The 27,968-nt window shown below is 44.4% G+C and overlaps 4 protein-coding genes and 1 long non-coding RNA gene across 21 annotated transcripts in view; 3 read left to right on the top strand and 2 right to left on the bottom strand.

Annotated features, from left to right (window-relative positions):
• The window catches only part of Cda5 (Chitin deacetylase-like 5), a 36,666-nt gene extending 31,840 nt beyond the window's left edge, over nt 1-4,826 (bottom strand). For 8 of the 9 annotated variants that reach the window (XM_017166345.3, XM_070286518.1, XM_070286492.1 and 5 more), the window contains exons 1-2: nt 4,755-4,826; nt 3,617-3,718 (exon numbers count right to left, since the gene is read on the bottom strand). In XM_017166345.3, coding sequence (XP_017021834.1) covers nt 3,617-3,686 — 70 coding nt within the window. In that variant the 5' untranslated portion in view covers nt 3,687-3,718; nt 4,755-4,826. Of the gene's footprint in view, nt 1-3,616; nt 3,746-4,138; nt 4,218-4,754 lie in introns of those variants that run through there. The other variant, XM_041775856.2, reaches the window with a different exon arrangement.
• Nucleotides 162-18,363, top strand: dbr (debra). Of its 4 annotated transcripts, XM_070286535.1 has the most exons (8): nt 162-416; nt 483-706; nt 9,580-9,742; nt 9,880-10,038; nt 14,228-14,442; nt 14,647-14,778; nt 14,837-17,448; nt 17,505-18,363. In XM_070286535.1, exons 5-8 carry the CDS (start codon nt 14,305-14,307, stop codon nt 17,797-17,799), a joined length of 3,177 nt encoding a protein of 1,058 aa, XP_070142636.1. In that variant the 5' UTR covers nt 162-416; nt 483-706; nt 9,580-9,742; nt 9,880-10,038; nt 14,228-14,304; the 3' UTR covers nt 17,800-18,363. The 4 variants fall into 4 exon arrangements, with proteins under 4 accessions (XP_070142636.1, XP_017021842.1, XP_017021844.1 ...); XM_017166353.3 differs by lacking the exons at nt 162-416; nt 483-706; nt 9,580-9,742; nt 9,880-10,038 and adding an exon at nt 13,646-13,869; XM_017166355.3 differs by lacking the exons at nt 162-416; nt 483-706; nt 9,580-9,742; nt 9,880-10,038 and adding an exon at nt 13,646-13,869 and having other exon boundaries at nt 14,225-14,442.
• LOC138929639 (uncharacterized) lies at nt 6,674-7,950 on the bottom strand. 3 transcript variants are annotated; one of them, XR_011445871.1, is made up of 3 exons: nt 7,814-7,950; nt 7,386-7,703; nt 6,674-7,326 (listed from the first exon to the last, which is right to left on the bottom strand). It is a non-coding gene; the product is annotated as an uncharacterized lncRNA (long non-coding RNA). The 3 variants fall into 3 exon arrangements; XR_011445872.1 differs by having other exon boundaries at nt 6,674-7,322; XR_011445873.1 differs by having other exon boundaries at nt 7,391-7,703.
• Nucleotides 18,364-18,610: 247 nt separating the features above from the next.
• galectin lies at nt 18,611-22,523 on the top strand. Of its 4 annotated transcripts, none has more exons than XM_017166363.3 (3): nt 18,611-18,859; nt 21,148-21,263; nt 21,327-22,523. In XM_017166363.3, exons 1-3 carry the CDS (start codon nt 18,785-18,787, stop codon nt 22,351-22,353), a joined length of 1,218 nt encoding a protein of 405 aa, XP_017021852.1. In that variant the 5' UTR covers nt 18,611-18,784; the 3' UTR covers nt 22,354-22,523. The 4 variants fall into 4 exon arrangements, with proteins under 4 accessions (XP_017021852.1, XP_017021850.1, XP_017021853.1 ...); XM_017166361.3 differs by lacking the exon at nt 18,611-18,859 and adding an exon at nt 19,393-19,800; XM_017166364.3 differs by lacking the exon at nt 18,611-18,859 and adding an exon at nt 20,302-20,672.
• Nucleotides 22,524-22,752: 229 nt separating this feature from the next.
• Nucleotides 22,753-25,069, top strand: LOC108074269 (32 kDa beta-galactoside-binding lectin). Its single transcript, XM_017166239.3, has 2 exons — nt 22,753-24,003; nt 24,068-25,069. The coding sequence occupies exons 1-2, from the start codon at nt 22,863-22,865 to the stop codon at nt 24,118-24,120; spliced, it is 1,194 nt and encodes a 397-aa protein (XP_017021728.1). The 5' UTR covers nt 22,753-22,862; the 3' UTR covers nt 24,121-25,069.
• The last annotated feature ends 2,899 nt before the right edge of the window (nt 25,070-27,968 follow it).

The following is a 27,968-nucleotide window of genomic DNA, read 5'->3' as shown; positions in this document are numbered from 1 at the left end:
TATATTATGTATAAAATTAAAAAATAAATAATTAATAATTATTGTAAAATCAGAGAACGATGTTTCAAACATCGGTTAACATCGATATCAACAAAAACATCGTAACCCTTGAAAAAACATCGCTAAAAAAGATCGATGCTCGATGACAGTTTATCGACGCTACCTTCGAGAAGAAGAAGAGGAGAATTGCAATTTGAATTCATTTTTCTTATTCGGTGAATTCATCTAAATCAATCAAAGTGTGGCTGTTTGTAATATAGTTAAGCGCATTGACTGGCCCATGTAGAGACCTCTAAGTCGAGATACTATGTGATTTTGTGGAGCAGCGTGCAGAATCGCCGCCTGTCTAATCAATTACTAAGATACGCGCGGCGGCGGCTGCTTGGGCCACGGATCGTTGAATGCAACCTGCTGCCGTAAGTGTGAAACACGCATAAAATAATCATAAAAATTAAAAGTCTTTACGCAATCCTCACGGGCAGGTGGTGAAAGAAAGAGAGCTCAGGCTGTGCTAGCTGGCCGTGGAGCAGGGCAGGTGTGAGAGTGTTAAGTGGAGCAGCCACATGGAGACGTCAAGAGCTCTATTCACATCGGTTATGGATGTCGACGGGCTGTTGCTGTTGCTGTGGCAATGCCTTAATAGATTGCTCATTGCGCAGCGAAAATAATTTGCAGCCAACGTAGACGGTAACATGTGCATTTCAAGGTGAGTACCACCATTAAGACCAGCAGCTCGTAGGGCAATCGTTAAGCATTGGGGAAGTTGGGTGTTTGCTGTTTACTATTCGGGGTGTCCAAAACATTATTGGTACTCCTCGCACAGCGCCGACAACATATTTCAACTTCCAATTCAACGCAAATTAACTGGAGCCTTTCGAAACCCAGTGTGCAAATTTATTCAAGCTTGCCTCAGACTGAGCTGAGCCGAGTATAAGTACGAGTACGAAAGCGAAAGTGCACTGCTGTGGCTGCGACTGTTGGCTCTGGCTGTGGCTGCATGCAAAGCAAAGTTGCGCCATGGAAGTGCACGGTGAGCATGCGCCTCGTATAAAATATAAAGCGTTTGGATTACAACCGGGACCCAACATAGTCGAGTAATTTAATGACCATCTTCCGCGTGCGCCAACACTTTCGCACGGTAAGCATTGACACCGCCGCCTAAGGGGCAACACAGTGATCGGGCGGGCGGGTGGTTCATCTTGCGGTAATAGCTGGATTGGCATTGGCACTTCGACGAGTCTATAGCCCGACAGCTATGGGCCAAAACTGAAACAAGCCCTGATGTAACGCTGAGTTCTTGCGGCCACTTTCGGCCAACAGCGACTTTCCCATGCAAACCAGTCACACTTTCAAAAACCTAACATTTTCGCTCAACATTTTCCAGCAATAACGCATGTTAATATTTTCATTCAGGGCCATGGGAAGATGGGAAAGGGGCATGTCAGCGGGACAACAACGAGACGAGACCGGACTAGGCGAGACGAGACGAGACCTTTCGTTAACTTGTAGGAATGACATCCAAATGTTTGTTATAGTTCAACGAAATGGAAAGTATTTTGACTGTTCCTGCCCCGGCCATTAGTGACAGTCTGCAGCTTGTTTTTTACGGCTTTCTTTGGCTTTTTATTTATTTTATAATGTGCTCTTGTACACACGCATTTGTTTCTGTTTGGAGTGTTTATGTCACTTTCTTGCCAGACGACATTCTCCTAAATGAATATATAATGTCCACTTGATCTGCAGTTCATATGCATTGCTTCACACACTCTAATTTGTGTTAATTTTTGTGGTTTTTAAAGTTAAGTCTTGCTAAAAACTATCAATTAGTTCTCATTTAGTTGTTACAACCCAAGAAACTAGAAAACTCGCTAAAAACCCAGTCAAAACTGGTGAGCTAAAGTACTGGTGAAAGGCAACAGGAAAAGGGATTTATAATTAGAAATAACAATCTTTAATATTGTTTATATTGAATAGAAATTAAACTATCAGTAGTGGCTACAAATGCCACCATTAATATTGAAACTCTAGAAATTAAAATGAAAGCGAAAGTGAATTAGGCAACAAACCAGCTCAGCATGGAACTGCGGAGGGCTCTACGTGTACACATGGCTGTAATATTAAATACGTGCACGTAATTGTTTTATTAATAATATGTTTATATTAGGCGATCACTTTCCCCACTTTTCTTTTCGTTGGCCTGTGTCAAGTTCTTCGCCCCGCTCACTATTCATACGTAATCTAAATCAATTTCCGATTTTCCATCCCTCCTGCGGCTTGGTTTTTTTTGTCCAAATTTGTATGCATATATTTAAATTTGGACGACGGACAATTAAGTGAACTGTTTGCAGATTATTAACAGTTATTATAACCGCAATTTGCTCGCTTACACCGACACACTCACTCACTTAGCCAAACACTTATTCAACCCATTCATGCCATTCGAGCCAGTGTGTCTTGTGTTGTGTTGTGTGCAATTAATATCTGTGCCATAAGCTGGTTGGTTGGCTGACTGCTGCTGCTGGCTGATTGGCATACCTTACATAATTCCATTACCATTACCCAGCAGTTCGTTGAGTGGACAACCCGGGCTGACCAATAGCTTGACACGGTTCGGGTTGTTATGCTCGAAATGCTCGATTATGTTATTGTTTCGCTGGTAAATAGAGCAGGTGATCAGAGCCATGTACACTTGCACACATACCTAATTAGCCAGCCATCCATCTATCCATCTATCTATCGGCTATCCCCTTATGTAAATACACTCTCGAGCAGTCCGCGAGTCTATATTTACGACTCACCGCGCTCTATTGACAAGCGATTAATCGCGTAAAATAAATATATAAATTTTTGGCCGAATACTCATATATCTTGGCCAATAAAAAACATTTTGGTAGCAGCCGGGGCTTGTGCCCGGAGCAAGTGCTGGCCTGGCAGCTGGTGGTTTGACTTCTTCTACAAAGATTATTGAATTTGACATCGGATCGCAAGTCTTTTTGTGAGTTCGTCTCGGCCGAAAACAAGTTTGCCCGCTCAATTCTTTCACGGAACAAGATATTTCCATGACAAAGTACAGAATATATTTTTGAGGTTTAGCCTCATCTGCTAATCATATATACAAAATATTCAATTCAACTGAAAATACAATGTCGGAGAGTCTTCGGGGCTATTCTCCCCAACTCTTACTTTCATGCGATCGCCTCGAATGAGGTAACATCGGCTGGGCTTTGGCTTAGACAATTCGATTCCCCTTTTCACTTAGAAAGGTTGCTGTTGTCTCGACTGATCATCAGGCTTTGTGACGAGGAAAAGTAGCCTTAGTAGAAACATTAAGTTTCGACTGCTGTAATTAGACAAAGTCGTTTTGGCTATGCAAGTTCGTTGACTGGGCAGCCAGTAGCAACCAGTCTGTTAGCCATTTGCAGTGGCTAAGCTCCTAAAATGTTTTTAGTTTAAGTTGGCAGTTGCAAGTTACGAGTGCCAAGGTGTGAGGTCTCCTTCTCGACTGCTATTAGAATCTTCCTGACAAGGTGATTCAGCTGTTTATCCGTAGACATGTTCCCCTGCAGTCCTATTTGTCTAGAGAGCAACCTCAACCCCGAGAGTGTGCATTACTCACCTGTTTTGAACAGCAATAGACATAATCCCAGCAGCCACAGAATGCTTAGTCGACATGTTGAGTACTCCATGATGCAGGTATTGCGCGTCGTTGTAACTGTAACTGTAAATTTTCTTGATGTGGTTGGTGCTGTTGCGTTTTGAGGTTAGTTCACAGAACCCAAAATACCACCAAGCTCAGCTCCGGGTCTGAGCGGGGGCAGCTGCACACCACCAGCACCACTAGCACCAGCAGCAGCAGCAGCAGCAGCAGTGGCAGCGGCAGTTGCTGTTGAGAAAAGCTCTGGTTTGTTGCATACAATTGCCAAATAACTAAGAAGGCAGTGTCGCAATCTTTCAATTTAGATTTTTTTACGAGCCTTGTGTTACAATTTTCTTGGCTGTGGGTTTCTGCCTGCTGCGGCTGCTGCGACTGCTGACGCTGCTGCACTTTGTTTAGACGTGTTTTGTATTGTTGTTAGTGGCAAGTAGATGGAGTTGCGCTGCCCCTATTATTGGAGCTTTCGATGCATAGTTCACACACACGTTCACAGATTACAACACTTGGTTTTTCTCCTCTTTTTGCCTTTTTGGCAGTTTCTCAGTGTCTGTCTCAGTTCGGTGTCTCAGTCTTTGGTTTTTCACAGCTTTTCACAGGGGCAAAGAAAATGCAAAGAGACAAGCAAAACAAAACGAAGATCGATGCTGGCCGATGTCCGATGGCCGCCTGCTGCGATTCAGATTTGCAGATATCAGACATCAGACCTGAGAGATTTCCCGTACGGTATTCGCGGGCACTACCAAATCGGATCGGAAAACTGTGTGCGGGGAAGAAGAAAATGCGAAGCAAAATAAAACAAAACTTGCACGTTTTTATTTTTGTTTGTTGATGCTTGATATTTAGCGAAACTTTCTTTTCGACGAGGCGACGAGCCTCTACCGACACACACGCTCGAGCGTTGAGCCACAAAATGCAGTTAGTGGAGCCTGCTTTCTATTGGCCGGAGTGCAATACTCGATCGAGGGCCAAGCTCCATTAGTATTTAAGCACGTCGAATGGGTTCGAGTGTCAATTGAACGGTGCCAGGTCCGCGCTGGCTCGCCGGATTTTTTTTAAGGGTACAAGTCCGGGTGGCCCTCGAGGGTCGATCTCAGCTTACCGTGCGCTCAAGCGAACCACACGTCCTAATCGGAACAACTATACAGCGCGACTGTGCGGAGCGAGTGTCTTGCGGCCAGCTGAAGCAGCTAGCAGCAGGCAGAGCCAAGTTTCCGAGCCGAGTTTAGTCTGAGCCACGCTCGGCTCCGGCTGTTACTGTACAGCGCCTGTTAACCTCGCTGAGCAGCTACTCTCTTAAGCTTTTGAAAGTAAGAGTAAGGAGGGTAAAGCTCGTTCCACTGTAGCGTGAACAAAGCCACTGCGTCCACGGTGTGGGGCTGCTGCTTCTGATCTTTCTGGACTAATTATCTTGCACCAGTTACTGCGAGAACGCGATCCCAGATCAATTTTCTCGCTGAAGCTGAGCACTTTGCTGGGAATCGAACCCACGGTGGTGTCCGTCTGTCATTTGCAAACCAGATACACCACAAGGCGGGTTACTTGGGTGGTTTTCTTGAAAACCAACGAAACCAGCCAGCACTAGCACCAGCTTCAAGCTTCGGCTCCGGCAAACCTGCTCTCCTTTCCTCCCTGTGGCCACTGGTGATCCGCCTGGCTCTGCAACTATTTTCTATGGCGGTTGTGAAACATTGTTACACTTAGACTTGGACTGTCGTCTTGACGCTTCTAAAGCAGATTTGGGGACAAGGGTTCAGCGGCAGGTCAGAGCTGGGATTAATCCATTTGGCGCAGTCGCATTGTCCTTGATGGATTCGATTGGACATGCGGCGGTGTGCATAGCTTAACGCCAGCGCCTTGTCCACCACAGGCACAGATTTCAGGCAGAGAATTGAAAGTGAAACCGAGTTGGAAGCATGGCAACACAGCGGCCAAGAACTGGGCCAAAGCAGCCAACCAAGACCAGCCACACCAAACTGAGACTTGGCCTGCGAACCAGCACAAGCACAAGCGAGCCCGAGCCAGAGCCCGAGTCCGAGTAAAAGGGGCCCCTTGGTGAACGGCGACCGCCCGACTTGATGGCTTAAGCAAGCCATAAGCATTAATATAATTCTGTATTAATTTATTTATTGCTGGATTGTGTTTCACACGATTTATTCTGCTAGTGAGTGGAGGGCGAGGCGCATTCTGCCCGAAGCGATCTCAGCGCTGTTTCGGAAGTTGTATAATTTTCACAGTTGAGCCGCCATGAGGCCACTGAAGGGCCTTCATAATCAAATACCTTTATTCGAGTTTCTGGAGCTCAGTACTGAGACTGTTACCTTTCCCAAAGAACTCGGCAGTTTCGACTAGAATGATAAATGATATGGATTCTAGAATATAGGGGCTGGTGTCCATGAACGGATGACGTGGCGTATGCGCAACGTGGCTGGGATGGATAACGATCGGGGTGCCTCTTACAACAGCATTCCCCAGACGAGTTGGGTCACCCTGCCCGCGATTTTGTCGCAGTTTGACAGGTGGTTATTAGCTTTAATGGACAATTTCACAAACGAATTATTATAATGCGGGCCAATGTCTTAATCACAAAAATGAACCAACCAAATCTGTATGTATGAGTGCTGCTGCCAAGCCAGCAAATGTCCTACAATTAGTCGTTTCTGGCTTACCTTTTGCGGAGCCCCAAAAGTGCTTGCCATTCACTTTATAAATAGGCGGTGCAAATTTATCACAGCGTAATAATCCCGTTTCCGTTTCGAACTATTTTGGCCAGTGTTCGTATTGATAGTTTAACGTTTTCATTAAAACGAAATCCGCCAGAAGGTGGTCGGTCGGTCGGTCGGTCGCACATACATACCTTGGGCCCAAATTGATTCAGTATGCGACTAAGACCGACCGTTAAATGCCCGCTAAATTGGAAACCTTGAAAACTTCCCCATTACTTCTGCTGTAAAGAGCTTATTGGTCGGTCGGTAAGCCTACGAGCAAACACACATGCAGGCCTTCATTATTGTCTTGTATTTGAAATACGGATCCATTGTGCTCGCCCCGCTTTCCGATTAATAAATGGGAGTGTTGCACTTCAAAAATACATAATAATGGTCCCGTTAATTGAAAAAATCATTGTGGAACAGAGCGGTAAAAGCTTAATTAAATCACCGGTCTATTCGGTGAGGGTTAATACGAAATTCAACGCACTAAATTGTGCTTGATGTGAGTGACAAGTCACAAATTGGAAGCTGGAAAACTGAGAGTTTGTGAGGCGAAACGAGGACCTCGCACAGTTAAGAATTCATTTCCCTGCCTTGGACAATCAAAAACTCCACGGATTACCACCTGATTGTCGTTGACATTGTACATGTTGATGGCAGTTTTTTAGTGTTCGTCTGGGGTGCTTGGGCTGGCACATGCTGGAGCTCGTTAATTGACTTGCCCTTGTCAATACAATTCGACTTTGGCTACTTGTAGTCCAATTTATTGCAGCCGTTAGCGTTAACTCGATCGCACCTAGCCAGTGATACGCAAAATCCGCAATCGAATGCCATGGAATTCCCTCACACAATCGCCGCACTTTTCGGACCTGTGCTCTAAGCCATTGTATGAACTGAAGTATTTTGAAAGTAATTTTGGTCTAAATGACTCGAGTTCGGGGCACGCATTCGGGGCTTGCCTTTCTAATGAAAATTAAATTAATGATGTCTTTTTATAAACAATTCAAAGTACATATAATCACCTTACACATACACAGGCAGTCGTAGTCACACCTGCCACTCAAAACAGGTACATTTACTGCTAATCTTTGCTGGAATGTTTGCGTAAGAACCCAAGACTTTCCTTTTCATAGAAAGACTGGGGTATAGCGATTCCTAGTATACTTCCCAGTCAAAATTTGTAATCCTGATGCCAATTTTAGTGTAAGTGCAGTGGGGCTGCTGACACAAAGGCAGCCAAGAGTAACTTGCTGACCTTCCCGTTCTCCATGGCTCGGCGTGACGGTTTCGAAACAGTCGATAAAACGGTACAGAAGGGGGGCGGAGCAAAGGCGTGGCGACTGGCAGATAGACAGTAGGGGAAGGGGCGAGGGCGATTCAGCAAATGAATTGTACAGATCAGGCGCTGCGCAAATGGTGGCGACTAGAACAGCCGCCAAGCTGGTATTACCTATTAGCTATTACCGGACCCAGTTGCCAGCTGCCAGCTGACGAGTGGCTAGCTAGTAGAGCTAGTGACCACGCCTTGCTTCCTATGACCAGACTCCCAAGTCAGTTTTTGTGTTGTGTTGTTGATCGACAGCCAAGCTCACTCTGATTGACTTTTAATTTGGTCTCTTACGGACTAACAGAAGTGGTTAGATCAACCAATTGTTTGTGCACAATCGAACCCTGGTATAACTTGTACATTTAATATATCAAATATATAAAAATCTTAATATGTATCTTGCATGTGAAAGCATTTAACCATATTTACATAAGCAGTATGTAAAACCTGCAATACGGTTCCCATTGCAATTATCTTTAACGACCTCAGTTTCCTTCATTCACCCATTGTTGTCTGGTCACTTTTATGTTTTCCTTTTTCGTTTTTATTGAATCAATTGAGCTCTGTTGTTTATTTAATACAAATTTTAAGGTTTAGGAGATTTAGGTTCTCATTTCACACTGGCAATATTGTCACACTTTGTCGCTTAAAGTTAAGAAACATCGCCTGCAGCTCAGCCCAGCGCAGGTTGAATAAACCGGATCCCAGTGACAAACTGTAGCAGCCGCAGCACTAACAATTACTTCAATTTCAACCAGCAAAAGTATCTTACGCCAAGGCCGTTCTGCTGGCGGGACTACAACTCTTTCCTACCTACCGGAGGCAGGTGGGAATCAAGTTCCGCCCGTCGAGCCCGTTGCAATGCGGAAGAGACGTGTTTTACTGGTTCTCTCGAGGCAGAACCTCCATCGATCTGCAGTGGCACTTACTTCCTCCTTCCCACAGGCAAGGGCAACGGGTCGAATGCGCACCGTTACCAGAAACAGGGCCTGTTACTCCTGCCGCCCGTTCCGATATCAGCTCAGCAAGTTCAAGTGCGTGACCGCCCAAGTTTGGTGCGTGCAAATGGAGTTTTGGGAAGAGCAAAGGAAAAGAAGAAAGCCAGCTTTGCCTGGGCCAATTCGGCTTGCTTTCGAAATGCACACAATATGACGGCCTCCTCGCCTGTCAATGCATTACCAGACTCCAACTATAGCGAATGGGCATTAGCCGGGCAATCTGTCTCTGTTTCGGTTTCTGCTGTTTCGCCATCAACCCATCGACCCGCCCACAATTGTTGTTATGCTATGGTCACTCTGCGAGTACTACATTCTGGAGCAACAAATTCCGCTCGGAGAATGACACAACTCTTACTTTCATTGTGGGTCTGCTGGGTTTTGGTACTCACTTCCTCACTGTGGCCGTAACCGATTGTAAATCAAATTGCTCGGTCGAGTGTTTTGTTTGTTGCGCTCTGTGTGAGGTAATACCCAATTGCTTTGATTTAACCGGGAGCACTTTGTGAGGTCACGGTGTCATAAAACACAACTACCATAGTGCTATTGCTCTGCTCTCCTTTCCCTATCTTGCGCTTAATATACTTCTTTGTTTCTCTGGGTTACTTTATAGCTAAATTTAGTAATTGGTAATACCAAATTTTATTATAATGTAACCTTGGTTTGTAGAAAACATTGTGATTGATTGCATCGAGTTTAAGTATTACAAGTTCTTCGTAGTAAATTTCCAATTATGTTTTAATTTATTTCAGTTAAACAGCAAAATCAAAATATCGTCTTCTTAAAATAAAAATACTCGATAATAAAAATAAAATACAAGATGATATGAATTTTATCAATTTTATATTCTAAAAATTATATATCATTGATACGTAATTTTTTATGTATTTTCAGAGTCCTAGAAGACATTTTCAAAGGATTTGGCAAATCGAAATCAAATTATAACTATTAAACGGGTATAAAATCCTGCGACATCCGCGGACAATAAATAAAAATGTAAATGTGTATAAACCAAGTAAATATATGTGAAAGTGAAATATCAGAAGTGTGTTTGTGGGTGTGTAATTTCCATTCCTTTCCAATCTGTTCTATTTTTTTTATTTTTTTTTTTTTGAGTGTTTAATAAAGGCTTTAAATTTAATATGGAAAGGGAATATGTGATTCATTTCTTTCCATTCTGTTATTTTTTTTTAGTGTTTATTCTGTGAGTTAAAAATTGAGCCTTAAATACAAAAGGAAAAGGAAGGAAATTTTTATAATTTAATTTTCAATTCAATAAGAAAAAGACGAAGAAGAAAAAGACGAAGACGAAGAAGAAAGAAGAAACGAGAATAAAATTGGTATAATAAATTGGTAAGTGAACAATTCATTTAATTTGTATACTAAATATATTCCTATATTCTTTTACTCTTAATGCAAAAATGTTCTTTGCCCTACAAATTATATTCTTTGCCCTTCGAGATGTGGCGAGTGTACCTTTCCACTGAATATAAACGCAGCTTCGAGACCAATTTTCTTTAAATAGATTTTCATTTAATTTGAACTAGTTTTTAAATTTGAAATTTAAAACCTGGCATAATTTGGTACCTCTCCAAACTTTTAAACAAACTAATACATTTATCTCTTAGTAGAAAACTGTTTTTTTTTTAGGTACTTAAATAAAAAGTAAAGAAATTTACATCAAAGGTTAACCAGTTATGTGTACACACATAATTTATTCATAATATAACAGTTAGTAAATTACCATTCCAATTGAGGCGAAGCCCCACCACGGCTATAGGCAAACCCCCTGGTGCGTTGCTGTGGCCATTGCGCTACATTTGGAACAAATTCGTGAAAACGAAGACAACAGACGCGAAAGGCAGGACACGATCCCGAGCTCCAGAAATCAGGCCAGCAGCAGCACTGCCAGTTGGTCATGTCTATCGGCCGAAAGCAGCTTTTAGGCAGATTAATTACCAACTATGTATTCCAATGGCATTATTTAATAAATCCTAATAGTCTGTACATATGTATGTATTGGCCGTTAAAATTCGTCCGATATGTGTAAAATTAAACAAATCAAGTTAATACTTTAAGCTTGGCATTTACGCCACGCAAGAGTGTTCCTGTAATGGCCAAAAAGTGGGGCGTGTTCTTTGATGACTCTACTTAAATCCGAGCTAAGGTGCATTTCATAGCCAACCCAGGCCCCTCCCCGAAGTCCACGCCATGTGCCAAATTTTTAAGATCTTCTGATTCCATCAAATGGAGTGCAATTGTCTCGGGCTTATGATTCAATTGACGATACATTATGACAAACCATCAACTCTGGCATCCCAAGGTGCGGCCTTTGCCCGGCCAGGTCCACGTTCCCTTCATATTTTTCGGATCAGAGCAGCAGCAATACTCCGGCTCCGGCCCAGCCACCGGCCTATGCAAACTATTATTTGCACAATGTGCACAATCCGCACCCATTTCTAACGTAGCATTCGGCTTTGTTGCTGCAGCGAGAAGCCAGAACGTGGCGCTGCAACTCGAAGGCTAAAAGTCAAAATATGTATGCATATATTTGACTGTCTCGGGCCGTTGGTTGTTGTTTATTACCGCCCCCCCGCAGCACTTGAACATTTTACGAGTTAAAAACAAGTTCAGATTGCAGCGGAGATCCATTGGGCAGCCTAAAAGTAAGCTTCTGCAATTTATATGTCGAGAACTGATGTATAGAGTCCGTGTAAAATACGTGATGCACGAACATCAGAGGTTCATTCGACTTTCATAATTTTCAGCCTAGACGTATGCAACGAAAAATAGAAAATGAGCGCCTTGAACATTCCGTGGCATACATCTTTAGCAATATTTTGCTGTAATTGTAGACTTTCCCCAGCTGGAGAAGCAACTTCAATACTACAATACATACATATGAAACAATAGCTTGTATAAGCAATGGGTAGAGTGAAGTGGAAACACGCACGCAAAAAATTATGTGCTTTCCAGCGACCAGACGCCCCTTAAAAAAAATAACGTCGCACCCACACATGTGCTCTACCCCTTAACATAGCGCTCTTGTCTCCCCGTTGCCATAAAACGAAGGGCGAGCGTTTTTTATTTGTATACAGTTGCAGAGAGTATTATAGTTTTAATGAGAGGCTTGCAACTTAGTCAGTTATAAAGGTTTTTAAAATCTGGATAAAGGATTCGGAACCGGAAAATAGACAAGATATGGCTTTGTTGCAATTTTTTTACAAATTAAATTTAATAAAAATCATATGTGCAAATAAAGTACCTTGGGTAATAATAAATAATTAAATCTTTAAGCCAAATTAAGGTTTGAAAGGGTATAGAAACTTCGGCTTCTATAAGTTTTCCTTTTTCTTGTTGTTTCTATGTGTTATGTGCTAAGTATACACACAAGTTTGTCGCTCTGTCTGTTGCTTTTTTTCCCTTACATTGCAAATCACATGGAGTAAATGCGCCATAATTTGGGGCGGGTTCTTTCCCTCCCCAAATGCCACCGTCACCTGCAGTGTGCATGTGATCTTGGAATAATATTTTGTGCATATGTTGGTAATGCCATGAAACCCCCTGTAAATAATTGCAATATCAAATTTTGCAAAAGTTCTCTCTGAAGCATCATAAAAATCGAACAAAAATTCATTGCATACCTTGCGGCGTAGGGATGCAATATGTACATATGTATGTATGTATGTATGTACTTATGTAAGTGATGAAAGAGGGTACTAGAGCATACGATCTCTACATAGATTTTATGTCTGGAAATGGATTAGTTAAAAATCAACAAAAAAGTTTTAAAATTCACTGCCCAATTGATCCTCAGCCCCTTAATGAACCCCTATACTAATGTACATACATATGTATGTATTTACAATAATACAAATGTGTATGTATGTAACTTAATAAAATTACATTCAGTCATTAAAACACGAAAAAAACCCAAACATTTGCCTACTTATTTGTTTTATGTTTATGTTATATTTCCATATAATGGAGCTGCTTAGCCAGATAATAATACAAATGTATAAAAATGGCCGCTTTCTTATCTAATAAAGTCGTACCCTTCTAGTTCAATGAAAAAATAATGAATAATTCCTAGTCGGCTTAATGTACACCAACGGTTTTATGTAAAAAGTTTCTCTTTATACACATACACACACAGCAGTCGTCCATAAGTAAAAAAGTATGGCGCGATAGCGTAAGGAAATAGCAACAAAAGGAGAGAAAGATCAGAGCACTAAAGCATTCAAACATAGATACACACACATACATACATAATAAGACACACGCACACTGTCCAACGAAGAGACTAGTTTTTTTTGTGAGAGGAGTCGCATGTCGTGTCGCATCGCCACGAGTCGACTAATACCCTTTAGTCTAATGGTATGCTTTTGATTTTGAAAGCTAATTGTTCTGATTGTGCTTATTTAACCTTAAAGTTGTAAAGCACCCAAGGTGCCGTTTGAACTGAGATCAATGGTAAAGCGAAAGCTTCCTGATACTTCTGGACAAGTGTTGGGCCTATGACATTTATTGCATAGATCCCATGTACCCGGCACTCTCCTCCGCGGCTGCCGAAAGAAAAACCGACCAGAACGCACACAGCTAGATGGGGGCAGGCATTGAGGCCACATGGATAGAGCGGAAAACTGGCTGTGCGCCATGAAACAGACTGAATACCAGGCGTTCACCCACACCAGTGCGCGAAACACGAAAAAAAATACAGAAACAAAAAAATCGTGTAAATGTGTGTAAAATAAGCAACAGTCAGGCAGCAAGCACACGCACACAGCCAACGGCCCAAAAGGCCACAGCCGCAGCGAGCGCATAAAAACAACGTAGGCGAGGCGGAGAGACGAGTACAGTAAGCCGTCGGCGCGCGTGTGTGCGTGCGGGAATGCATCAGTATGGGTGGGTGGTGAGTGTAATGGCAAACAGCAGCAACGTTTATTTCGCTCAGTTTTATTTCGTTTTCTCGTCGCGACGCAAGTGCTGGTGAAATCGTTGTGGCAAAAGCCTTTTTAAAGCTGATAAAACTACTATAGTGGCCCCGTGTCCAAGTTAGTGGGCTCTTTGGGCAGCCGAAACCCGATTAAATAAGGTTTACACAAAGATTTTAAGGGAAAATATATTTTCCTCAAAAAACGTAGCATAGCGAGTGCGGACAACGTCAAAAGAAGAAAGCAAAATGTGAGTTTGACAGAGAGCACGAAGATCGTTTCTCCCTCCCTCTCAGCCCTCTACTTAGGAACTTGTGCTCTCTTTGCCTTCACTGCTCAGTACGGAATACAGTTTGTTATTATTTGTTTTTCTTTCTGCCATTTGTTTTGCACGCTCTCAGCTAGTTTCGCTCAGTCTCGACAAGGCGACTTTCTCAAATTGCAAGTGTAAAATAGTACGAAATGTAGTGTGCAAGGCAAGCCGCATTATTGTACGGCAGTGTGTGTGAATTCGGTGTGAACGCAAAGTGAGCGGCTCGGGACGACGCACTCGTTTATTTTCCGCCCCGTGGGAGATTTTATTAAATGCATTTCGTCTTTGCCAGTAGCATGTTGCGTGCGGTGCTCTGACTCTGGAGGTGAAAGGGCGACTACATAAGGGAAGTGCAGGTGCAACGAAGCCATCATGGATGCCCAGTTCGAGCACTTGTGCCGCATTTGCGCGGCCAATACGAAGAGCAAAACCAACTCGGTGGTGGAGAGTGTGTTCATCTTCAAGACCCAAGGCCTCAAGGATAAGATATCGCGCCACCTCTATCTGAACGTAAGTAAATTGCCGGAGATTGCACTGCAGCATCGGCTTATTTAGTATGTGCCGCAAAAAAATACCGAAACTCTTATGCGCCAACCCTGGAGACCACCTAACTGAGCGCGCTTAATTTAAAATTGGAGATCAGTACTGAAATGCTGCAAATGAAGGAGTCGTAAAGCCTAAGATGATTCTCATACACGTTCACTCCTCCTCTAGGTCGCTGAAGACGATCCACTGCCAAAGGTGCTCTGCAAGTCGTGCTACCGACAGGTTGAGGCCACGGCCTCGCTCTCAAATATTGCCAAGCACACGCAGCTTGTGTTTCGGGATTTCCTACTCAGCACATTGGTAAACGGAAATGCTTTCCCCACTAGCAAAAAATTTTAATAAACTTTCCAACTTGCAGCCCAAAAATGCACGAGAAGCAGCAGCGGCACAGCTGTCTGGAAGAAGCGAGGAAAATCCTGCACAGTCCGACGAATTCCGTCCCATCTTGTTAACCCACGTGCCGGAGACCACCATTACAGTGTCCAAGCCCCAGGCTGGGAACACACCTAAAGAAGACAACAGCAACGTTGCTACTAGATCCAACAAGGCTACTGTGAGATGCGAGGAAAACCTTTCGCACACCGATGAATTTCGTCCTATTATGCTGACCCGTGTGCCGGAGACCACCATCACAGTGTCTCAGCCGCAGGCTGGGAGTAGGCCCAAGGATGATGGCGTTGTCGCCAGTAAACTCAGGGAGCCTAGGGAAAGTGTCGTGCCTCCTGGTATCGCAACTGGAAGGAGCAATTTGCCGCCGACGCGTCGCAGTAGCGTATTTGTGGATTCTCGCTACGGATCGGCGCCAATGTCGATTGCACAGCGGTCGATGCAACATCTGCCTTCGTTGGTCCCTCTAACTTCCGAGGTTTCGGCAATCAGTATCCCCAGGAAGAGTCCGGAGAAGAAACTGTCGCCGGCCGGGGTGATAAACTTCATTCAGACGCACGGACGCATCACCGGCAATGTGCCGGTGGCCGGCAAACACGACAACACCAGAACTACAACGGCATCCGTTTCTCCAACTTCAAATACGCAAGGGACCGGAATGGCAAACTTACCCAGCAACGTCTTACAACAGAAACGCAGAAATCTCAAGAACGCCTTGAACAACATCAAAGCCATACACAGCGGGCAGGTGTCGCTGCTTAAGTCAGCGCAAATCCGGAACCCAGTCGATGATATTCGGCCCTCTGTCACTGCGACAGTAGTTCCTCAAGAAGCCCTGTACGGGTGTGAGCCATCGGTGGAGGAAGCGTTGCCGGAGCACATGATCTTTGCGGCGCCAAAAAAGAAGCGGGAGGACGAAGAGCCCTTGGTTAAGACGGTTCCGCCGAAGTTAAAGAAAGGCCTGCCGCCAAGTCAAGCCAAGTCATTGCCGGTCACGCTCGACCTGACTGAATCTTCGGCCGGCCCACATGCTTCACCCCCGACCAAATCAATGCCCAATGTAAAAAGCCTCTCGGATGCAATTTCCCTGGGCAGCGTTATAAGGGATCCGGACTTGTTGATGCTCATTCTTAAAGCACTGAAGTGGCCAATATCTGCCGGGAACTGTGAAGAGCAAATGGCTCGATTAAAGTGCTCAAAATTTGGTGTTATTATGTCGGATAACAACCTTCTTCAGGACACGGACCTCACACAGCTTTTGGGTCCCTATTTGGGCCCCATGCTGGCGGTTGTTCAACAGCAAGATAAACAGGCTGTTTCAGCGGCTATCCCGACTGCTGGGCTGAGCAATTCCTTGCCAGCCACAAAGGATATACTGAAGTTGACAGACCTATCCAGTGCAATGCCTTACAAACTACCACCAGAGACGTCGGTTCAACTAGTACCCTCCAGCCCCACAGAGTTGGAACCTCCACCTCCACCTCTGCGGCCCAGGAAGTCAGTTAGTGTATCTTCTGTGAAACGTTCTCAACGAAAAGTGCGGACTCGAGAACGGCCAACCGGACAACCATCGGCTTCAACTTCAAATGCGGCGCATGTGAGCAGCGAGTTATTGAACATCAACGCTATGCTTTTATCACAATTTGGATCAAATCCTGCGGATGCGCTTAACGAGGCCCTTATTTCACTGCTTAAGCAGCAGCAGGAGTCGAAGGAACAACGTAGTTCCCGCCGGCGACGTAGTGCGTCAAGCAGTGTAGTTAATTTAGAAGATATTGTGCTAGTCGAGCCACAGCCGCAGGCGCAGCCACTGGAGGCGGGACCACACGCCGCCGAGGACGTCGTGGATGACCATTTAATCAAGCAACTCCCTCCAATAGAGCAACCTGCAGTTAATCGACCTGTTGTTAAGAGGCGTAGAACCGTCATGCAGGCCTCAAAACCGCCAGAAACTGTAGGGCGTAGCAATAGGGACTCGTCCCCTGTAAAGACTCAAAAAGCATCTTATTCTGTTGCCTCAGAGGAATCTGTTATGAAGCTATCTGAAAATGCTGTTCAAAAAGTAAAGCAATCAATTGAAGAACCCACGGCTGAGCCGTCCCAGGCACCGACAAGCACAGTGCCAGAGGCTGCGAGCCATCATGTCGATCCTCTACCCACAACTGAGCAAGAGCCTCCTGAAGCCACTGAGGCTTCTCCGTCGAATGGAGCCAGTGGAGATACGGAAAACGGCAAAGCAGACACGGCACCCGTTCGCAAGTCGGAGGGTAAGGCTGCGCTCGGCCAGAAGCTGCTGGAGGCAATCGGTCTTCCTCAGCTTGGCAAGGATGTGGCACCGGAGAGCTCGCGCGACACCCTCAGGAGCGCCCTGAAACGTTCGCTGAAACAAGCGCAGGAGCAACAGCAGCAATTGAAGCGGGTGAAGCAGGAAGAGCCCGTCAAGCAACTGGCGGATTCTACGACCAAGCTCAGTGCTGCCGAATCGGCGGATGAGCGCAAAAAAGTGATTGCGGAACGGGAGCTGGCACTGCTAAAGCGCAAGACGGCAACATCCGGAGATGACAGCAGGTTGTCCGTTAAGGAGTGAGTTAAACCAGTTTTTATTATAGAAATACCTAGTAAAATTTCCATATTTTCAGCGAGAAATCTGAACGCACCGACGTGAGTTCTTCCTCGTCGCGGAATCGCCGAAGCCGTAGATCCAAGACGGATGCAACAGCGGACTCGGGCGATGAAGAAAAGAAATTGGAGCGATGGGACGAGGATGACGAAATGCCGTTGAAGACGGACGCTGAAAAGGCTATGGAACGAAGCAGCAGCAGCAGTAGTAGCAACCGCCCGACCCGCACGAGCAAGAGCTTGTCCAAGTATTACAAGGGTCCATCCCCCAAATCGCAGCACGCAATGGGTACGCGCTCCACACGGCAGCGCTGATTAGTTCCCGGCCACAAAAGATTTACATTTTATTTCACATATGAAATATGAGAAATTATTTTTGAAAAATTACATAGCTTAAGTGTCTTGGAATTGTTCAACTGTGTACAATGTACGCGCGAATGTTGAACCTCGTTTAGTTATTACATTAGAGTCGAAGAACCCTATTGATTCGAGGACAATAGTACAACTATTTGAAATCGTTCTCTTATAAATCAAATTATGAGGAACGGATTGTAATGATAAAACTTAAAATATATACATTTATAATGGAAAGTTAAACCTTAAGATCTTTGAAAGTTTGCGTTATTTGAATTATATTTTTATCGACGATTACCCAGAAGTCTATTATTTAGTTTTATTTTTGCTGCCTTCTTCAAAGTGGGGCTTGTAAGATATCTACTGAAAATGATACAGCTGCAATTGTACGATCAATGTCCGTTCTATGATCTCTGCGATCAGGTCATAGTGCTTCTCTTGTTTGAAAGTTGATTTGGTTGAGTTAAAAACCATTCTCCTCTATTTTTCTAACCAAAACTAATAAATTTGTAATACTATTTGTAAGTACGCTCGCCAGTTTATCATTTGGGAACAACTTGGGGCTGTAAAAAGCTTACTTTTATCTATGAACAATATCCAATTAGAAGTATTCTGTCATACAATTAACATTTTCATGCTTTCGTACATCTACGAATGTACAATGCCGAGGCGTTGGTGGCTGACTCAGTCGACTTGATGAAAGTGTGCAAAGCGAAATTCAGTTGCAAAAGTTTCGTGACAGACGTCGGTTGCTAAATGCTAAATATTTTTAGCCTGTGTTTCTGGGAACCAAAGAATTTATTATTTGCCACCTAAATATAAGAAACAAAATTTGAATATTTACATAGTTACTCGTGTTAGTGAACAAGGTCGTTCGAGGCCAGCCACCCACTGATAACGCCTTGGTTTTTGGATTTAATTTGTGTTTGTGATCTATCTGAGTGAGATGAGTTGCTGCTGCTGTTGCAGGAAACGGAAGCGGAGCGATCAGGTTAATTATCGGCGCTTTGGAAACGACGATGTAAGTTATTGGTAAAATCTTCCATGGTGCATCACCTGGTTCATCGTCGCCCATTCATGGTGGATAAGAAAGCCCTGCAACTGAACTCTTATCGGAAGTTTGGACAGTTAGGAAATTGTCTGCGTGTTAGGTCCCCTATATAAAAGAATACATATATGTACATAGGAATAGTCGCCCCCGCATATGTGCGTTGGTGTGCGTTATCACAGGGGGACAAAAAAAAGCTATTTTGGTGTCGATACAAAGTTTAGGCTATAGGTGACGGCTATTAGACTACAGGTGACCGTCAGACCGGCATGAAAACAAATCGGAATAAAAAATCGCGCATAAAAAAACCCAACTCCAGCCTTACTGAGACCCCCCCCCCCCAAACAACAACATCTCGTTTATCCAGAGAGAGAGAGAGTTATCAGCGAACCGAGACCGAGAGCCAGCCTGTGTGAGAGCAAAGAGAGCAAGTGAGAGCAGAGCAGAGCGTGAGCACCCCCAGAACAAATTCGCATCTCTGCATCAGTGTAAAACGCTAACCAATTGTTTTTTGTGGTAGTATGACGGCGATAATACTACTGGTCTGCCATTCCGTTCGCGAACTCGTTGATCTGTCGGATGCGCTGTGGCAAAACGCCTTTGATATTGATCGAAGTCTGAGGTACTATCGCACCAAACGGCGCCTGCAACTGTTTCGATTTCATTGCCGGGAGCTCTGGTTGCGTCAGTTCCTGGATAACCCCGACAGGCCGGCCATCTGCGACATGCATCGGCATCGACCTGACGTGATTGATTTTGCGGCCATTGAGGCGGGAGCCGAGTGCAGTCAAAACATGGACCGGGAGCGGGACCGGAATGTGCACCTGAGGTTCCAGCAGGCGGAGGGCCAGCAACTGGAACCGGTGATGGACTACTTCAGTGACATCGAGGTGGTGGACGGACGGGAGTATAAAGTACGTAATCGGAAAAGTGAGGCGCAATCATCTGATACCTGGTGTGCCTTTGCAATTAGTGAATTTTAAATTTAGAGAGAGCCAGTTTTCACACTACTACATTCTCATTTTCATCCACACATCTTTCTCTCTCCTCTACTGCGTCTTTACTATGACATTTAGCGTTCTCTGCAGTAGCTCCTCCATTCGCATTGTTGGGGTGTGCTTCGAAAGCCCTCTCCCAGCTGTTTGTCACAGTCGCGTCCGCCTCAAGCTTCGGTTTGTTTTGCTGAGACAAAATAATTCTCCAATTTACACACAAACTGAAATTATCTGTACGGACTGTTTACAGAAACTGTGCTGGAGTCATAGCTCCCACAGAGAAGCTGAATCAGCGGCTTACTTGTATATATTATATATATTTACTGCCAGAGAATCGCAGGGTCGATAAACACCGATTTGCGCTTTATGTACAAACACAAAGAGCTTTTCGACGCTGTCATAGCGACAGCAGCGGTGTTGTCTCCTTCGATTCTCTTCGAGCGATTCATTCGCGAAGTGCGAGACAATCGAACAAAAAATAACAACGGCCAAGCAGCAAGCTCCCTCCTTAGCTGTGAAACAACAATTGTCTGTCCACATATTTTCCTGGGTCTTCCACACCAAATCGGCGCCTGTGGCGTCCACTAACTAAAAGCAGTTCAAAGTATAAGCATAAGCTTATTCATTTTTATATTCCGTGTGCCGTGAACTGTGCAAGGACGATGTTGAATCATTGCGTCTAAAAGAAGGAGAAACTATTATCTAGTCCAGGACATAAAATGTGTCTCAGTGCCCTGTCCGAAAAGTGGCTCTGCTGCTGCCGCAAGAAAAAGCGAGGTGGCTTGAATGAGGTAAGCACCAATTGATGGAGTTGGGGATTATTGATTCGCCCTGTGGTGCCTTTAGGAACGTTTGGAGGATCAACCCTTGCTAAGTAAGACCTTGCTTTGCTGTTTAAATATGTAAAAAATGTCGAAAATTAGAGACAAAACGAATACAACAATGAATTGTTTTAAGCCAAAAATAGCCAGTGTGGATTCGGTTGAGGTTGAGGCAATCAAAAACAGTGCCCAAGTACGTGCTCGCATAAAATGTATGGAATTGGCAGTAGACTTGGAATGGCGTCATAAATGGGATTAGCTTTCGGTGCCCGAGTAGGCCTTGCAACAGTATTCGATATAATGTTTAGCTATTGGGACTCGCAAAATGCATTCCCCCATGAAGTGGCGAGGACACAACCATCACCATCCATTTCAGTAACTAACGAGCAGATCTGCTCTTTTGTGTTTGTATTTATTATCTTACATGCTGCGGTTCCCCTTATAGGCCTCCTATTACGAATATACGGATCCACAACCAAAGTACTACAACGACCAGATCGGGCAATTGAGCGAGGGGCTCAGCTTCACCGTTTCCGGAAGGCTGCCGGTAAACTGCGAGCGGTATGCTAAACAAAAGTCGCCCAAGTTGGCACATTTAATTACAAATTGAATGCATATCCCCAGATTTTCCATCAATCTCGTTCGCAACAACGAATCGAGGGATGTGGCTCTGCACGTCAACCCAAGATTGCCCCAGAACTATATCGTTCGCAACACCAAAGTGGAGGAGATATGGGGCAGCGAGGAAGTCTCCTCGGCACTGCCCTTCCGCCTGTCCCGCGGGGAGAAGTTCTCCATTCAAGTGCTCGTGACAAACCCTTGCTACATGATATCGGTGAACGGTCAGCACTTTGCCGAGTACAAACATCGAGTGCCCTACAAGGACGTCCGCATTCTTGAGGTCAAGGGTGACGTGGAGGACGTGGAAATGCAGCGGGCGCTGGTCATGAATTATCCCCAACGCTTGCCGGAGTCGGAGCCAAAAAACATAGAGCTGCACATAGATAATGGGATCGACGAGATCGACGCAAGCGCTGAGGAGGCCGTCACCATACCCCAGGAGTGGTGCCTTATTGGCGCCCCGACCAAAAAGTTGGAGAGCTCCCCAAAGAGTGATCACAGCACAAACGACCTTGGACTTACCTTGCCCTACTATGGCGCGCTGCCGCCAAACTCGCTGGTCGAGGGGCGATGCCTGAAGATCGAGGGACGGGTGCGACTGCTGCCCCATTCGTTCTACATCAACCTGCAGCAGGGACAGGACATATGGCCACATCCAGTAATAGCATTCCACTTAAACCCCCGCTTCTCGAAGGCCAGCAGCGGTGCCTTAGGAAAGGCCGTGGTGTGCCGTAATGCCTGGTTCAACGGTGCCTGGGCCGAGGAGGAGCGTTCGGAGCTGGACACGAACTTCCGACCCGGTCGAACATTCATATTGGTCATCGTGTGTACCAAGGACTCGTTCGAGGTGTATGTCAATCGCCAGTTCATCACGGAATTCAAGTACAAGGTCAGCCCCGAGCTAGTCGACACTGTGTACATCCAGGGCGACGTCAAGCTATGGAATGTGACGCTGGAGCAGAATCCAGTGATTAGGGGAAGGAATGTGCGCATTTATCACAATCCTTTGTGTTCTGATACTGAGTACTAGTTGTGTCCAAATTATAGGGTCTAAAGTTATGCTTGTTTTCTCATTGATAGGCGACAATAATACAATAAGGTTTTTATTCACTCGAAACGTTAACTGTATATTGTTGAATTAATAATAGTGTAATATAATCGTATTACCAATTAAAATTAAAAGTAAAATGGAATTACCTATTTCCCTGTTTTTACGCTTTCTATTGTGAACTGATGCGTTTCTTGGCAAGCTTGCAATACACACGCAGACGAGAACACTTGTGGAATCAAACAAGCTCTCTCGCTCTTCGAATGCTACAACAGGTTGTTGGCAAATGTAGCTTTCAGAGCTTACGGTCCACCACAGCGAATAAATAAATAAATAACAAAATGACAAAATTAAAAGGCGCTTATAGGGTATGACCTTTTTCAAGTGACTTTTGGGAATATTATGTCAAAATTTTGGGGCATTTTGTCGAAGGTTTTAACTGAATTTGATTTAATTGTCGTTTGCTATGTATTTGTGTAGTCCCCGCGACTATGTTTCCTGGAGCCAAGGCCATCGCCCTAAGACGGGACCTGGACGCCATCTCCATGTTCTACGAAGAACGCTCGCAATCCCATTGTCGCAAACAGTTCAAAGTGCTCGAGTACCCAAGGCCAGGGCAATGTTTCGTCTTTCACGGAATGATTCCTCGGGCATGTGAGCACTTTTCCATAAACTTCCTCTCCAAGCCGCCAGACAAGGTATACGATGTGCTGCTGCAAGTGGGAGCCCGACTGCCCCAAAACTATATCACACGCAACTCACGCATCCGGGAGAAGTGGGGTCCTGAAGAGAATTCATCGAACCTTAGCTTTCAGCTGAGCCGTGGCACGTCCTTTTGGATGCAGATCCTGCTGACGGAGAATGTTTTCTTTATAGCAGTGAACGGCTACCATTATGCGACATATACGCACCGTATGCCCTACCGGATGCTGGAAGCCGTAACGGTAATTGGCGACGTTTCGGACCTTGTTATCAATAGTCACTTCGTGTCCGAGTATCCTGTTCGCCTGACTCACTCCATGCCGAAAACGATAAAGGCGACTAACGATGCTGGGGCAGCCAGAATGGTAACAGATGATGATAAAGCTGACTGGGAAAACGAATCGCTTCTCCTGTCGGCCGCTGTGTCGACCAACGATTTTCTCTTCCGTAAAGGCATCAGCCTTCCCTTTTACGGAAAGGTTCCGAAAGGCTTTCCGCTGGATGAAGGAAACGCCCTTCGGATCGTTGGTCGCGTCTGCCTGATGCCCCAAAGCTTTAGTATCGCCCTTCAGGAAGGACAGCAGATCTGGCCCCAGCCGCGAGTATCTTTCTATTTCAGTCCCATTTTCCTGCAGAGCAGGCATGACAAGATCGGTAAGGCTGTGATCAAACGGGCCGCCTACCAAAATGGCAATTGGGTGAATTGCCAGGAGTCGCGCCTAAACACAACCCTCACGCCTGGCGGTTCGTTTGTCATCGTAATTGTGTGCCGCAGTGGATACTACGAGCTATTCGTCAACACAAAGTTGATGCTGGAATTCAAATATCAAATGAACCCTCGCTGCGTCGACATGGTAAACATCCGGGGCGACGTCAAGCTCTGGGAAGTGGTCATAGAGGGCAGCCAGGCCGGGCCAAAGGCATCTAAAGGTAACTATAGCTTGTGCAAGTCTTTCTTAGCCCGCCATCCATTTGTACCCAAAACCTTCGGCAGGTCGTTCTAATTTTCATCGCTGGCGGCAACCTGAAAAGTCCACCGGCAAGTAAAATATGTGTGTTCACCTCGAGATCAATTAATATGCTACTGTTCGGAAATGCAACCTGTCGAAAGGCATGTTCTACAAATTTATAAGGGCCATGTTGACTTCGTTGCATCTATTTGGGGAGGAGAACAGACGGAGACGGAGCGCAGGACTGCAATGATACCCAAAGCCTGCCTGTCACTCACTGTATGCGCAGATTTATGATTTCATCTCTGCCAAACGCACACGCATGCTCACAGAGTAAGTATTTTGCGATTCTGCAATTAAAATGGCCTAGGGTACTGCGCCGCGCTCCAACTCATAAATGTCAACGTGCTGTCGTCGTCAACTGAGCCAGAGAGCCAGAGCCAGAGGAAGAGGAGGAGCAGAGCCTGAGCCTGAGCGTCTGCCCATAATGGATGGCAAAGCAGAAGCCGCTGCTTGATATCGAAGGGCCTCGGAAATTGATTATTAAAAATGATAATCGATTAAGGACACAGCATGGCCGGGCAGGCCAGAGTCGGCACTGGGCATGCAGGCTGTCCTGAATTGACGTTTATGTCTACATGTGTTTCTCAAGACAGTTGACATTGTTTTGTCATGGCCGGCAAAAAGCAGCCGCAGCAGCAGCAGCATCAACAGCAGGAGCAACAAAATAAGCCAGGCCGAAAACGTCCAGCCTGCAAATATTTCCCAAGGCTTGCCAAAGGAAGTAGCGAGCGTCTGCCAAGAAAAAAAAGTATTATTTATGGTTCAAGTTTGTACGTGTCACGCATGCCTCGGACCATTTTGCTAATGAAGTGGATTACTGATGCGACTGTGCCTCCAAATTAGGTTTCCATTTCGGATGCCTTATGGCCTGTGCCTACACACAAACACATGTGTATTTATCATTCGTACATTTTTCAACAGATGCCCATATACAAACCCAGCAGTCTATTTTTAATAAGTGTCTATAAATTTTATCATCAGCATCGAAAATTTTACTCTGATTTTAGTTTATGATTTTGCGAAGGGGAGGTTCTTCTATCTTTCATCAAGAAGCCAATGAGTATTATCCAGACTGAAGTTGTACAAGTCCAGGAATATTTTAGACCTTCTTGAAGGGTTTTTATGATTTTAGTCAGCGAAGGAGTCGTTTCCGACCCTAAAAATCATATATATTCTTGATCAGCACAAAAAGCGGAGTCGATCTAGCCATGTTTAGAAGAAAGTTAAAAAAAATTTTTTTTTTTAATTTTTCAGGTCTTAAATTTATTGAATGTCCAGAAAAAATTAGCAAAAATTTTAATATCTTAAAATGTGAAATTTTGTATGCATTTTCGTTACCCTAGGAAAAACTAGCACAGAAAAGCTTTCCGAATTGAATTTGATGCTTTTTTGGCTTAGTTATGATTATTTTTTATAAAAAAATTACCATGTAAAATATATAAAAATATTCATTTAAAGAAAGTGAATATTTTAGACCTTCTTGAAGGGTTTTTATGATTTTAGTCAGTGAAGGAGTCGTTTCGGACCCTACAAATCATATATATTCTTGATCAGCATTAACAGGCGCTTCTTTCTAGCTTTGTTCGGAACAAATTTATTTTTTAGCCATTTTTGCAAAAAAATGTAAAAATTAAAATTTGCAAAAATTGCCAAAATTTTTTATTTTTTAAAATTAAAAATTTTGTATGCAGTTTCGTTAGCCTAGAAAAAACTAGCACAGAAAAGCTTTCCGATTTGAATTTGATGTTTTTTTTGCTTAGTTATGATCGATTTTTGATTGAATGAAAGATCCTATGGCAAACTGAAAGGGTATACAAATTTCGTCCAGCCGAAGTTACGTTTCCTTTCATCTTTTATTATTAATCTGATTACTTCTACGAAATTGAAATAGAAAAACAAATATGCTTCTAATAATTATGATTATTATGATTGCAATAATTAAAATGCAAGTAATTATACAAACATGGGAGCCAGTGGTTGGGGGCCGCCCGGGTCTTGGTCTCTGTCGAGAACCATGCTCCTGTCTTGCAGCTTTCCCATTACCTGACCTGCAGGATGACTGCTTTCGGTGGCCGGTTCCGAGCCCCCGATCCTTGTCCCATCGAGCGTGAGGTAATTATCGCTGAACCAGCTGCAGGAGATTTGTTGTCGAACGGACTCTGCCTTGCTGCAGTTTATTAATTTCATATTTTACCAGCTTGCTCGCGTTTTTTGCACATTTTTCAATGGCAATCATTGGCTTTGGCATCTCTCTTTCGTATGATCGCATTTCGCAAATAACTTACTCAATGTTGCCATTTATCAGCAGTTATTATGTTATTAATTTTATTGGCTACAACAATATTTATTAATAAGCCGTGTTGCTCGTTGCATTTAAAGGCATGTACATATGTTTATTTGGAAATTGAAAAGCTTTTCTAGAAAATCCTTCGGTTTTTTAGTACTTAACCAAAATAAATTAAGCTCGAAGTATAATTAACGCTCGGACATTCCTTGGAGCTTGGACATTTTTCGACCAAAAAAAAAGTCCAATTATATTGGACAAAATTGGGCTGGCGGTAGTACCCGGGCATCGGCTTGGCTTGAATAAATGGTAACAAATGCATTCGCACCAATTTACAACATGTCCTCGCCGGCCAGCGCCGATTAGCCGGCCAGGCGCAAAAGTGAGCAAGGCTTATCAATATTCCGACTGTGTGCCCATGTCACACAGAACACTGTGCAATCAATGCCTCCATGGTGCGGTGGCACTGGTTACATTCTAAATTAAACCTCAATTGAGGCTTCGTCCTCCTCTGGTGCCACTGCTACCACTGGTGCCCCTGATGCTCCTGCTCCTCCTGGACCTCCGCTTCGCTGGGTCTGGCTCAGCAGCTGCCACTGCCAATTGTTTGAAATGGTCAACGGAATGCAACCCGTTTCGTTCGCTGTTGTTGCCTGTTGTGTCCGAATTACGGCCGTCCAAAAACGAAAAAGCGAATTTATCGAAAAATTGGTGCTTGGGACTTACTTGCACATATTTATTTGTATGGAACTTGCCGATTGCCGCCGACTGCCGTTCGAAAAAGTCCGCGAAATCAATCACTTTTTGCCCTGTTCACGGGGCATTGTGTATGTGCTAATCCCGCGGATTCACACTAGCCTCGCTCTCCCTGGTGAGGTGTCAGTTCGAGTACGCACTGTCAGAATCAATTACGTACTGATGAACTGACAACGGCCTTTTACGCGGATATCGGATTTGGCAAGGACACCTCGAGAAGGTAATTGGAGTTGCAAAGATTTGCCTTTTGGCATGCAGCTCCACAATATAGAACGATGTAAAGCGAAGCTTAAGCGTTGTTCTGAAACTTATTTACCGAGAAGCAAACGCTTTTGGCAAATTATGGAAAGTTCTAAAGGCTTTCAGAAATAATATAACATTTTAGTCCCACTAAGACTGTCCTTGCCCATTGCTGTCAGCGATAAATCCACAAAATTGGTAAGATGCTGTGCCGGTTTTTATTTTTATTTTTATTTATTTATTTTTTGTTTTTTGGTTTTTTGTTAAACCGACATTTGACCGCGCTCCGCTCGTTCCTGTTTAAAATTGTTGTGCTTATACTACCGGTATGCCTGTGAGTGTGAGTGTGCTCCTCCAACTAAGGGACCAACGATCAGACTGGAGCACCGGCTCTCGATTTCTCAGAATATCGCCCGAGATCAATCTTACACTCGTTTGATTGCATATTTTTATATGGTAGTTGGACACATCGTTCGTCCGCATCCTTTTTCGGTGTTGCCGTCGCCGTTGCCGTCGTCGACTCCCGGCACAAGCAGCCGGCGGCGTCGGCGTCTGTTTCTTTGCTACTTGCTTTGTTTTATAAAGGCACGTCCTTAAGTTTT

This window comes from Drosophila kikkawai, chromosome 2L, assembly GCF_030179895.1.
Source record: "Drosophila kikkawai strain 14028-0561.14 chromosome 2L, DkikHiC1v2, whole genome shotgun sequence".
Taxonomy (NCBI): Eukaryota; Metazoa; Arthropoda; class Insecta; order Diptera; family Drosophilidae; genus Drosophila; species Drosophila kikkawai.
This window is presented reverse-complemented; position numbering and strand designations above follow the sequence as displayed.